We start from the raw sequence: 14,012 nt of genomic DNA, 5'->3' as shown, positions 1-14,012 counted from the left end.
TGAATATTATACTGCGACACACCGTGCCTTTGAATAATATACTGTCACACACCATGCCTCTTAATATTATATTGTCACACACCGTGTTCACACACTGTGCCCCCCAATGTAACATGCCACTGTGCCCCTATATGTATTGTGCCACTGTGCCCCTATATGTATTGTGCCACTGTGCCCTCCAATGTACTGTGCACCTGTGACGCTCTGTGGATTCTCTAATAGAGAGTTTAAAGCTTCCCAAGTGATGGCTCCCAGTGTGAGACACAGGCCGTGCTTGTCCTGTCAGAGCTGCAGACATGATGAAACCCAAGTCTGGTGAGACAAGTCAGGCAACTGGTGCTATGGAGCAGTAGGCTCCAATTTAATAGTAAGGGACTCTTTAAACAACTACAAAAGAAAGTCAGATCGCACTCACTCAAGATCTTTTTGAATCCTCAGTTTTATTAAAGCTATATGTCAGATGGACGATCAGGAACAATACTGCTCAGATGCCGGGAGGGTGCAAGTGAGGTGCGGGGGAAAGATGAGATGTCTTAATGGTAAGGGGCGCTATCCTGCATTAGCTGGCACTCAACAGAGCAGGTTTTGTTTTTGTTTTGTATAATGTGCACAGTGTTGAAGTTTGTTTGCTGTGTAAGAAGTATAAAGCTGTCTAAGGCCATTGTTGTGTTTGGACTACAATTTGTGGTGTGCCAAATGTTTCAGACCCTAAAGATGGAGATCCCCATGAGAGAGCAACCCCAAAGTTGTCACAATACAAACAGTGGAACATAGCCAAGACAAACCAAACTTAGGTAGTAAACTAAAACAAGATAGCAACAAATCCAACATATCACATGCGATAAAAGAAGTAGAATAAAGTGAAGTAAGCAGTCAAGAAAATTATATTGCACGTCAGGTTCTGTAGCAAATACAGCTTTGTTTCCTGCAGCTCTTATTAAAGGGGTAATCCACTAGAAAATAAAAAACATTTAAGGGTACTTTCATAAAAAACAACAACTTTGCTATATTATAGATTAATGTATGCAGAATAACTTTCCAATAGCATGTTATTAAAAAATAAGCTTCTTTCTATTACATTTTCCACTTTGAAAAAATGACCACTAGGGGTCTCCCTATCAGTCCTGGCCACAAGCCTTTTTTTTTGATAGATTTTAGACTTGGAGTCCTAAATCTCAGACTGCAGCCATGCTGGAGTCCTAAATCTCAGACAGCGTCCGGGACACAGACAAGCTCAGCACTGCTCCCTGCCTATGAATCAGACACAGCAGGGCATACTCCTGACTCTGCCTTACTGCATGCCCTCATTCATTTTACTATCTGAGCTCCAATCTTTCTTCTCTCTGCACATGCAGTTGTAAACAGAGAGGAGAGGATTCAGAGCTGCTGTGTTCATAGCCTCTATGCTGGGCCACGCCCCCTTCCTCTCTCACACTATGATGGCTGAATGAGCAGCCAAGAATACAATAAATCAGGTAGAAGGGGGGGGGGGTTGAATGTAAAGAAACACAGGGATAGTGTCAGTGAGAGTCAGGGACAGATGGGGGGATTAGGGAGAGTTTAGATCATGATAGGTACTCTTTAAATCAACTGGTGCCAGAAAGTTAAACAGATTTGTAAATGACTTCTATAAAAAAAAAAACTCTTAATCCTTCCAGTACTTGTCAGATGCTGTATGATCCACAGGAAGTTCTTTTCTTTTTGAATTTCATTTATGCCCGACCACAGTGCTCTCTGCTGACACCTCTGTCCATTTTAGGAACTGTCTAGAATGGTGTCATCAGAGAGCACCGTGGTCAGACAGAAAGGAAATTCTAAAAGAAAAGAACTTCCTGTGGATCATAACAGCAGCTGATAAGTACTGGAAGGATTAAGATTTAATAGAAGTAATTTACAAATCTCTTTAACTTTCTGGCACCAGTTGATTCTGGTGGAGTACACCTTTAAGAAGGAATGGAGCCAAGGAGCTCATGTGTGAACTGCTGCATCATTCTAACAGGAGACTGTGGTCCCCAGTGTTAAGATGGGAAAACCCTTTTAACTTATCACTCTTCACTCTATACGCTATAATGGCATCTGTTTGACAAATACTGAACATCATGAAAAATGTATGATGCATCCATTATACTGATGCCTGTGATAGATTGCTATACAGTGGCATCCATCAAACATAGGCTAAGTTTGTATATGTTAACACAGTATTTTCTGAACCCAGTCTTCAAGTACCCCCAACAGGTCATGTTTTGCAGATATCAATAGTCTTTTAAAGGCGATATAATTATGGTCAGTGCATCAGGCATCACCACAAGTGTTTCCTAAACTATGATTTATTTTCTTGAACTTTAATCATGGTCTTTATCCTTTTCTTGTATAAGGCTGGGTTCACACCACGTTTTTGCAATACAATTCCGTATCAGGTTTTTGATAAAAAACAGATTCCTCAAAACCTGACTAAACTGCATCAAAACGTGTGTACAAATTTTAATCCATATACAGTGAAAAAGCATATACAATTTGAAAAATGATGTCTGATTGCATCCATTTTTTAAGAAAAAAAAGTATATGTTTTTAACTTTTCATTCCATTATGAATAAAGTTTCACTTGTTTGATTGAAATTCCAAGAAAGAACTGTGCAAAGTCAAAAACTGTATAGTGCAAACCGTATGGAACCGTACACACATACGGTTCTGTATGGTTCCCATTGGCTCCCATGTTAATAAAAAATGTATACGTTTCAATACCGTTATTCACCCGGACCACAAAATGTGGTAGGCTACGGTTTTGGGTACGGGAAATAAACTGACAAAAACGTACAGGATGCAAAACGGACACAACCTGATGCATCTTTTGGCATATGGTTTTCAATGGAGAATCAATGCATACGGTTTTCAATATGGTTCCATATGGTTTTCATATTGAAAACGTATACGGGAACTGTATTGCAAAAACGTGGTGTGAACCCAGCCTTATATTGTCCCTATAAAAAGTTGCAGAAAGCTGTGTTAATACTTTTTTTGCCACTTTGTTTTTTTTGCAGTGGTCATCGATTTATCATTTGGGACTTTTGTAAAAGGTCACTCATTTCTGTGCAATGGACCACATTTATGAACTAAGTCACACCAAATCTGACCACACGGTGAAAAGTATCCATATCACGCAATATTTCCTGTCATCATTTTCACTGCTGCTGCTTCACACAATTCATTAAATGTATGGGGAAAAAAACAAAGTGTAAACCCAGCTTTATTGTGGGTTCATCAAAAATGTGTCATCAGAAAATTACCTATTATTTAAATCACGTTTTTATGTCAAACATAATTGCTATCTATATTAGAAAACAATTCTGAAATATTACAGTTTTTAGCAGTCTCCTACTTTTTAGCACAGTCACAATTACAGTAAAATTTATCACAGTAAATAGATAAGATAGGATCAGGCCATTCACTAATGGTGATGGTCACAGCTTTTTCTCTCTCCACATGTCACAGAGCGTGCCTAAAAACTCTCTCATAGAAGTCAAAAGGTAGAGAAAATTTGGCCATGTTCACGCAGTGGAATATCCACATGGAAGATTTCTGTGCGGACATTCCACAGACAAAGGAGACAGCAATGCATTTCCGTGCAGAATTTGCAATAGCATTGAATAGGTTCAATGTTTTTACAGAAGCCAGAATCAGGATTTCTGCGGAAATTCTGCTGCGTAAAGAGAGCAACAGAATGCCATTGAAATCAATGGGACTCTGCTGCTGCAGAATGTCTGTGCAGAAGATTCATGCAGAATTCCCCATAGACTTTCTGCCATGTAAACATGGCCTATGACTGCCCCCAAAAAGATAAAATGTAAAAAAAAAAAACATAAAAGAAAAATTTACAAAAAAATAGAAACAGATGAGAATTGATTTTGTATTTGGCTATGATCAATTTAAAAAAAAAAAATCTCATTCAGCAAATGGAGGACTTCTCCCAGTTACAGGAAGCTGACATAATCTGTCTGTGCCCTTTGCTGGCCAGGTTTGTCGCTCCTTTTCCGGATTTCTAGTGGTGCATCCTCATGGTACCTGCCTTCTTGTGTTCTGTGACGTGGCTTTATTCTTCTTGTGTATATTGTGTCCTGTCTGTATTCCTGCCATTTCATGCTATGTTTTACAATAATACAGCCAAGTTGGGTTATTTCCTCTTGTTTATGAACTTTCTTTATTATTGTTATTTCCATCACTATTTACGGATCTCATCTTTTATTGATATTTTGTTAATCCTTATTATTCTATTAGCCAAGTTTGTTCTTGTGTATTTACTGGCATATTTTTGCTTCAAGTCGACAAACTCACTGGACTGTCCAGGTCCCAGCGTGTCCTCATTTGCTAGGTTTGTACATTGTTATGCTTAGTCTCTTTAAAGGGGTACTCCGGTGCTTGGGGATAAGATGCCTGATCGAGGGAGTCCCACCGCTGGGGACCCCCGTGATCTTGCACGCGGCACCCCGTTTTTAATCAGTCCCCGGAGCGTGTTCGCTCCGGGCGGGTGGCGTGTGACGTCACGTTCCGCCCCTCAATGCAAGCCTATGGGAGGGGGCATTATAGCTGTCACGCCCCCTCCCGTAGGCTTGCATTAAGGGGCAGAGCGTGACATCACACGGGGGCGGAGGCGTGACGTCACACGCCGCCCACCCTGTAGTCGCCGGTAATCAGTACCGGAGCGAACACGCTCAGCGGCGGGACTCCCTCGATCAGGCATCTTATCCCCTATCCTTTGGATAGGGGATAAGATGTCTAAGCACCGGAGAACCCCTTTAATAAAGACCTTTTTTGAATTAATTAATTCCCTTATTTCCTTTAAAGGGTATTAACCATCATAGAAATTCATGGCATATCTACATATCTACCCCACCTCTGGAACTCACACCTATGTGTGTGTTCTGAAGGGCTGATTTAGAATCTCATATATCTCTATGATGTGGATACTTCTTTAATAATTAAATCTTCTCCCGGCTCGTTTTCAGGATCAGACACAGTGTAAACACTAGGGGGGAGATTTATCAAAACCTGTCCAGAGGAAAAGTTTCCCATAGCAACCAATCAGATCGCTTCTTTCATTTTGCAGAGGCCTTGTTAAAAATGAAAGAAGCGATCTGAATGGTTGCTAGAAAAGAATTTCCTTTGTAGTATTCAGCAGCTAATAAGTACTGGAAGGATTAATTTTTTTTAATAGAAGTAATTTACAAATCTGTTTAACTTTCTGGCACCAGTTGATTTAAATAAAAAAAAAGTTTTCCACCGGAGTACCCCTTTAACAGAGCTTATGTGGAGCTTAAAAATAATGCTATAGAGGTGTAACAACTACCTGATTCATTCTAAGAGTGTGACATAACATAAGAGTCTGTAAAACAAAAGAAGAACAGGCGCTCCCTTGTGGAGAATCAACGGGATCACAGGTGCGTAAAAATGAAGGCTCACCCTGCCAGGTTGTGCAAATTCCCACACAACAAGGATCTGCGTTTGTAGTATAGTGAACTGGGTCTGCAGCCTTCCTGGAATCGACAGAGATGCAGAGGCGAAAGCTTCAGGGGTGCAGGAATACAGGCGCTGACCAAGAAGGGGACCAGTGAAGCCAGGTAGGTATCAAACAGCTTTAATCCAATGCGACGCGTTTCACCGCGCAAGCGCGGTGAAACGCGTCGCATTGGATTAAAGCTGTTTGATACCTACCTGGCTTCACTGGTCCCCTTCTTGGTCAGCGCCTGTATTCCTGCACCCCTGAAGCTTTCGCCTCTGCATAACATAAGAGTGTCTAACATAAACGTGTGCAGAGTTTTGTTCAGCATACATTTTTTCATACAATACTGCAGCTACAAATATCAATACTTACATATTTTTTCTGTAATGCATCATAGCACCCCAACATCCTGCAACATAAGGTATAATTTAATAGAAACAAAATAGATGTTTTTTATATTATTATTATTTTAAAGAATAAGACAGGACTGGGAACATTATTACTGTATTTGGGCTCAAAGGAGGTATAATACTTAAAATTGTGTGTAAACTTAACATAAACTGACCCTTGATGGTGATCACTGTGTTTCTGACTGAACATGCTGAGGAAATGATTGTCAGATAATTATGCTGTGTTCACACAGTCAAAAACCACATGGATTTTGACACAGAATATGGCGCAGAACACTTTTAAGCACAGTCCAGTTTTAAAGCTCCCAATGAAATTCAATATTGGCAACTAAAATAGATGCTCTTCTACAAAAACTGTTGTCGCAATGTAAATTTAAATAATTAAGACAAAAGGAATCACCAATTTTTCTTAAATCCAATAAATACTGATTAACTAATACATAATTAACTGATGTACAGTGGTCCCCCGACATACAATGGCCCCGACATACAATTGCTTCAACAAACAGTGGTCTCTCAGAGGTCATCGTATGTTGAAGGCAGCATCAACATATGATGCTTCTGTGTGTCGGGGCCATCGCAAAAACCACTGTCCGGCAGCGCTGACTGCTTCAGCTGCCACCAGATAGCTGTTTAACCCCTTAAGGACCAGGCCATTTTACACCTTAAAGGGTACCTCTCATCAAAAAAAACTTTTGATATATTATAGATTAATGTATGCAGAATAACTTCACAATTGCATGTTATTAAAAAATATGCTTCTTTCTATTTAATTTTCCATTTTGAAGAAATGACCACTAGGGGTCTCCCTACCAGTCCTGGCAGCAAGCATTTCAGACTCATGCTAGAGTCCTAAATACTACGAGCTGCCAGTCTGCTTTGTTCACAAAGGAGAACACTCAGAGCTGCCAGCCTGCTTTGTTCACAGCCTGTTTGGCTGTGAACAAAGCAGGCTGGCAGCTCTGAGTGTTTAGGACTCCAACATGAGTCAGAAATGCTTGCTGACAGGACCGATCGGGAAAAATACAATAGAAAGAAGCATATTTTTCATTAACATGCTATTGGAAAGTTATTCAACATTCGTTAATCTAAAATATATCAAAAGTTTATTTGATGAGAGGTACCCTTTAAGCATAAAGGAGAACTACTGTGCACAAAAAATGTATCCTCTATCTAAAGGACAGGTGATACGTTTTAGATTGCAGGAGGTTCAACCCATGGGACCCCCATACCTACTGGGACACTAACCATTCCTGCAGCAGCATCAGGCTTGTCCCGAGTCATGGACAAGGCTGCATGAGCAGACACCCCAATCACCTCCCATCACCCCAAACACGACCCCTTCCTCTGAGATGATTTCTAACACTGTGCGCTAAAAAAAAAAAAAAAAAAAAAAGAGGCATTTCTATAATAAATATAGGTAACAGAGGCATAAAAATTTGATGTACGTAGTCAGGATTTGGTACGGAGTAAAAAAAATTTTTTTGTAGGATCTTACAGGTATGCTTTAAGGGCTTACACAGTTCAAAAGGTCTACTAGGAGGATGGGCAATTTGGGGATTGAGTCCAATTAGCTAAAATGGCGGCAAAGGGTCCCCTTACGTGCCTCTGGATCGATGCTCCAATGATGCTGCTCAGCTCAATAAAGCTGCATCAGTGGAGCATAAATCACACTGTATAATGCTATGCAATAGGCATAGCATTGTACAGTAATTGCAATCAAATGATTGGTCCCCTACAGGAACAATTTTTTTTAAATATGTAGAAGCCCATCCCCTAATAAAAATCAAAAGCATCCTTTCCCTTTTACAAAAAACAACCACCACCACACATATTTGGTATTGCATTTTACTGAACGGTCTGAACTATCAACATATATGATACTGCATGGTGAAAGATAGATGCCATGCGATTGATAGGGGCAAAGAAATGAGACCTCACACAGCCCTGTATACAGGAAAAAATAAAAGGTTATAGTGGTCAGACAATTTTAACCCTTTAAGGACCAGACCCATTTTGGCCTTAAATGGTAGCTCAAACCATCCTTTTTTTTTTTTTTTGCTAGCACGTCCCCCGCAACCACCACACCCCCCGGTTCCAGCACTAGCCCGTTCCCACCTAACCCCCCCCGCCCCGCATACCCCGTTCATTCATTACACTTGCAGTTACTGCAGAGTCCGGCAGCGGGCGTGCAGGGACAGCGGCGGCAACGAGGCGGCGGCGGCGATGTGCGGGAGGAGTGGCCGGGGAGCCAATGCGCTCACTCCCGCCTGTCTGATTGACAGGCAGGGAGCGAGTGCAGCCTAACTGAAAAAGGACTGATTGCCACTCCAAAATCAGTCCTTTTTCAGTAGCCGGTTTTTAAATGTAAATTAAACCTTTTTAATGAAAAAAATATATATAAAAGTATATTAGAGATATGTTGTAGTACATAAGTACTACAACATATGAAAAAATTAAGTTGGTGACAGTGCCCATTTAAGACCAGAGCGTTTTTTGAACATCTGACCACTGTCACTTTAAGCATTAATAACTCTGGAATGCTTTTAGTTATCATTCTGATTCCGAGATTGTTTTTTCGTGACATATTCTACTTTAACATGGTGGAAATTTTTTGTGGTAACTTGCATCATTTCTTGGTGAAAAATCCCCAAATTTGATGAAAAAATTGAAAATTTAGCCTTTTTCTAACTTTGAAGCTCTCTGCTTGTAAGGAAAATGGATATTCCAAATACATTTTTTTAATTCACATATACAATATGTCTACTTTATGTTTGCATCATAAAATTCATGAGTTTTTACTTTTGGAAGACACCAGAGGGCTTCAAAGTTCAGCAGCAATTTTCCAATTTTTCAAACTCACTATTTTTCAGGGACCAGTTCAGGTTTGAAGTGGATTTGAAGGGTCTTCATATTAGAAATACCCCATAAAAGACCCCATTATAAAAACTGCACCCCCCAAAGTATTCAAAATGACATTCAGTCAGTGTTTTAACCCTTTAGGTGTTTCACAGGAATAGCAGCAAAGTGAAGGAGAAAATTCACAATCTTCATTTTTTACACTCACATGTTCTTGTAGACCCAATTTTTGAATTTTTACAAGGGGTAAAAGGAGAAAATTTATACTTATGTTTGTAGCCCAATTTCTCTCGAGTAAGCACATACCTCATATGTCTATGTAAAGTGTTCGGCGGGCGCAGTAGAGGGCTCAGAAGCGAAGGAGCAACAAGGGGATTTTGGAGAGTACGTTTTTCTGAAATGGTTTTTGGGGGGCATGTTGCATTTAGGAAGCCCCTATGGTGCCAGAACAGCAAAAAAAAACACATGGCATACCATTTTGGAAAATAGACCCCTTGAGGAACATAACAACGAATTAAGTGAGCCTTAATACCCCACAGGTGTTTCACGACTTTTGCATATGTAAAAAAAAAAAAAAATTCACTAAAATGTGTGTTTCCCCCCAAATTTCACATTTTTGCAAGGGTTAATAGCAGAAACCCCCCCAACATTTGTAACCCCATTTCTTCAGAGTATGGAAATAACCCATGTGTGGACGTCAAGTGCTCTGCGGTCGAACTACAATGCTCAGAAGAGGAGGAGCGCCATTGAGCTTTTGAAGAGTGAATTTGTTTGGAATGGTAGTCAGGGGCCATGTGCATTTACAAAGCCCCCCGTGGTGCCAGAACAGTGGCCCCCCCACATGTGACCCCATTTTGGAAACTACATCCCTCACAGAATTTAATAAGTGGTGCAGTGAGTATTTACACCCCACTGGCATTTGACAGATCTTTGGAACAGTGGGCTGAGCAAATGAAAAATTTAATTTTTCATTTTCACAGACCACTGTTCCAAAAATCTGTCAGGCACCTGTGGGTCGTAAATGCTCACTTTACCCCTTATTACATTACGTGAGGGGTGTAGTTTCCAAAATGGGGTCACATGTTGGGGGGTCCATTGTTCTGGCACCACGGGGGGCTTTGTAAACACACGTGGCCTTCAATTCCGGACACATTTTCTCTTCAAAATCCCAATGGCGCTCTTCCTCTTCTGAGCATTGTAGTGCGCCCGCCGAGCACTTTACATCCACATTTGGGGTATTTTCTTACCCAGAAGAAATGGGGTTACAAATTTTGGGGGGCTTTTTTCCTATTTTCCCTTGTGAAAATTAAAAATTTAGGGTAACACCAGCATTTTTGTGATTTTTTTTTTTTTTTCATTTTCCTATCCAACTTTAACGAAAATTTGTCAAACACATGTGGGGTGTTAATGCTCACTATACCCCTTGTTACATTACATGAGGGGTGTAGTTTCCAAAATGGGGTCACAAGTCGGTATTTATTTTTTTGCGTTTATGTCAGAACCGCTGTAAAATTAGCCACCCCTGTGCAAATCAGCAATTTAAGCTTAAAATGTACATAGTGCGCTCTCACTCCTGAGCCTTGTTGTGCGTCCGCAGAGCATTTTACGCCCACATATGGGGTATTTCCGTACTCAGGAGAAATTGCGTTACAAATTTTGGGGGTCTTTTTTTCCTTTTACCTCTTGTGAAAATAAAAAGTAAAGGGCAACACCAGCATGATAGTGTAAAAAACATTTTTTTTTACACTAACAGGCTGGTGTAGACCCCAACTTTTCCTTTTCATAAGGGGTAAAAGGAGAAAAAGCCCCCCAAAATTTGTAGTGTAATTTCTACTGAGTATGGAGATACCCCATATGTGGCCCTAAACTGTTTCTTTGAAATACGACAGGGCTCCGCAGTGAGAGAGCGCCATGTGCATTTGAGGACTAAATTAAGGATTGCATAGGGGCGGACATAGGGGTATTCTACGCCAGTGATGCCCAAACAGGGTGCCTCCAGCTGTTGCTAAACTCCCAGTATGCCTGGACAGTCAGTGGCTGTCCAGAAATGCTGGGAGTTGTTGTTTTGAAACAGCTGGAGGCCCCGTTTTGGAAACACTGCAGTAAAATACATTTTTAATTTTTATTGGGGGGGGGGCAGTGTAAGGGGGTGTATATGTAGTGTTTTACCCTTTATTATGTGTTAGTGTAGTGTGGTGTTTTTAGGGTACATTCACACTGGCGGAGGTTTACAGTGAGTTCTCTGCTAGGAGTTTGCGCTGCGGCGAAAAATTTGCCGCAGCTCATACTTGAAGCAGAAAACTTACTGTAAGCCTGCCCGTGTGAATGTACCCTGTACATTCACATGGGGGGGCAAACCTCCAGCTGTTTCAAAACTACAACTCCCAGCATGTACTGACAGACCGTGCATGCTGGGAGTTGTAGTTTTGCAACAGCTGGAGGCACACTGGTTGGAAAACCTTCAGTTAGGTTCTGTTATCTAACTCAATATTTTCCAACCAGTGTGCCTCCAGCTGTTGCAAAACTACAACTCCCAGCATGTACTGATCACCGAAGGGCATGCTGGGAGATGTAGTTATGCAACAGCTGGAGGAATTGCAACTACAACTCCCAGCATGCTGGGATTTGCAGTTTTGCAACATCTGGAGAGCTACAGTATAGAGACCACTGCAAACTGTGGCCCTCCAGATGCTGCAAAACTACAAATCTCAGCTTGCCCCGACAAGCAAACAGTTGTGTGGGCATGCTAGGAGTTGTAGTTTTGCAAGATCTGGAGGGCTATAGTTCAGAGACTACCATATAGTGGTCTCAAACTGTAGCCCTCCAGCTGTTGCAAAACTACAACTCCCAGCATGCCCAAACAGCTGTCTGGGCATGCTGGCAGTTGTAGTTTTGCAACATCTGGAGTGCTACAGGAGTGCTACAGTATAGAGACCACTATATAGTGGTCTCGGACTGCAGCCCTCCAGATGTTGCAACTTACCGGCTTCCGTCGGATCCAGGGAGCTTGCTGCACGACATCGCCGCCCGCCGATCACCGACGCCGATCGTCGCCCGGAGCCTCCGCAGATCGGTAAGTGGACTACGGCGCCGGTCCTCTGTCGTTTCCCCATTCTGCCCCGCCCTTTACGAAAGTAAACCCCCCGTCCCCGATCTGCTATTGGCGGTCGCGTCTAGACCACCAATAGCAGGAATAGGAGGGGTGGCACCCCTGCCACCTCACTCCTATCTCTTCAGGGGGATTGTGGGTGTCTTAGACACCCGCGATCCCCCTTATATTCCGGGTCACCATAGACCCGTAATGACCCGGAATCGCGCAAATCGCAAGTGGGAATTCCCTTGCGATTTGCGCCGATCGCCAACATGGGGGGGTCTGATAACCCCCCTGGGCATTTGCGCGGGTTGCCTGCTGATAGATATCAGCAGTCACCCTGGTCCGGTCCCCGCCCGGCGGGGACCAAAATTCACACGGGCGTACAGGTACGCCCTTGGTCCTTAAGTACCAGGGAGCAAATGCGTACCTGTACACCCTTGGTCCTTAAGGGGTTAATGTGCCCCATGTGCCCCGCTCAATGATACTTACATGTCCCCTCCGCTCCAGCCTACCAGTTCAGAGGAGACATTTAAGTATCGCTCCTCTGCTGCTGCCCTGCTCCGTCGCTCTCGGTCGCCATCATCACGTCGCCACTCATGCTGCCCCGTCGTCCAATAGGCGCAGGGCAACAGCAATGTAGTGATACGGCAGCAGAGGAGCGGCGGACTGATGGGCTGGAGGGGTGAACTGACGGGCCGGAGCGGCGGGGACATGTGAGTATTATTGAGCATCTGTCTGTATGTGCCTCCATGTATGTGTCTGTATGTGTTCCCTGTCTGTATGTGTTCCCTGTTTTTATGTGTTCCCTCAACATACGATGGTCCGCCTGGAACCAATTACCATTGTATGTTGAGGGACCACTGTACAGTATATGCCACCCACAAAATGTGCTGAATACATTCCCTCTTCAGAAAGGCTGCAGAAGGTAAGGGGCTATACAGTAGCAATTTCGTGCACAGAAAATAACTTTAACCCCTTAAGGAAAATTTGAAATACATCTACTTTTTTATGTCAGGAAGTATAACATGGGCTTAGGAGCTGACACCTGCTGGCAGTGTCCTGAATTGGACATATCTGCAATCCCAGCCATTTGAAGGGGTCTTCCAAAAACAGCTCCATGTCTGTCCCCAGGTTGTGTGTGGTATTAAAACTTGGCTCCATTTACTTCAATGGAACTGTGCTGCAGAACCACACCCAACCTGGAGAAAGAGCAGTTTTTGAAAGAAATCCGTTTTTCTATTCCTGTATACCTTTAACCCTCCAAATGCTGCACCAATATAAGGCTGGGTCCACACTACGTTTTGTCCCATACGGGAGCGCATACGGCAGGAGGGAGCTAAAACCTCGCGCTCCCGTATGTCATTCATTTCAATGAGCCGACCGGAGTGAAACGTTCGGTCCGGTCGGCTCATTTTTGCGCCGTATGCGCTTTTACAACCGGACCTAAAACTGTGGTCAACCACGGTTTTAGGTCCGGTTGTAAAAGCGCATACGGCACAAAAATGAGCCGACCGGACCGAACGTTTTACTCCGGTCGGCTCATTGAAGTGAATGGCATACGGGAGCGCATACGGTCACATACGGGAGCGCGAGGTTTTAGCTCCCTCCTGCCGTATGCGCTCCCGTATGGGACAAAACGTAGTGTGGACCCAGCCTTATCTTGGCAGGTAAATAAATGCAATCATGCTCCCCTTTCCAAGGGCCTAGCTAAGACCTCCAGGACTGCCATGATAGTAATCCTATTACAACCTTTAACAGTCTGATACTAAAAGACATATCTTACCATTTCACTAGCTGGGTGGAGCCAGGACAGCATTTATCTTCCTTTAGAATCTTTACGCATATGTCTGGCATGACAAAAAATACAAATGTCCATCTTAGATCTTTTGTCCATTAACATTAACACAATCTTAATCAATTTTCATTGTACACAACATTTAAATTTATGGTTCCCCAGTTATAATTAGGTCCTACAGCCTCTTCAGAAGTTTCCATGTGCTTATCATTGCAATCACAGTACTAATAGTAGCAACATTGCAAGGTACTGCAGTATTGTTCTGTATACGTGAATGGAACAACATTGTTCTGCTACTACTAATAGTATTGAGATTGCAGGTAACAGCACTTGTAAACGTTGAAGAGGCTGGAATGCTCA

The 14,012-nt window shown here is 42.6% G+C and overlaps 1 protein-coding gene across 10 annotated transcripts in view; it reads right to left on the bottom strand.

The window, feature by feature from the left end:
- The window catches only part of HORMAD1 (HORMA domain containing 1), a 124,876-nt gene that overhangs the window by 82,188 nt on the left and 28,676 nt on the right, over positions 1-14,012 (bottom strand). For all 10 annotated transcript variants that reach the window (XM_056546525.1, XM_056546522.1, XM_056546526.1 and 7 more), the window contains 2 exons: positions 13,641-13,704; positions 5,867-5,903 (listed from right to left, as the gene is read on the bottom strand). In XM_056546525.1, coding sequence (XP_056402500.1) covers positions 5,867-5,903; positions 13,641-13,704 — 101 coding nt within the window. The remainder of the gene's footprint in view (positions 1-5,866; positions 5,904-13,640; positions 13,705-14,012) is intronic.

Source organism: Hyla sarda, chromosome 11, assembly GCF_029499605.1.
Source record: "Hyla sarda isolate aHylSar1 chromosome 11, aHylSar1.hap1, whole genome shotgun sequence".
Lineage (NCBI taxonomy): Eukaryota > Metazoa > Chordata > Amphibia > Anura > Hylidae > Hyla > Hyla sarda.
Note: the sequence above shows the minus strand (reverse complement) of the source record. Positions and strands in the feature narration are given on the sequence as shown.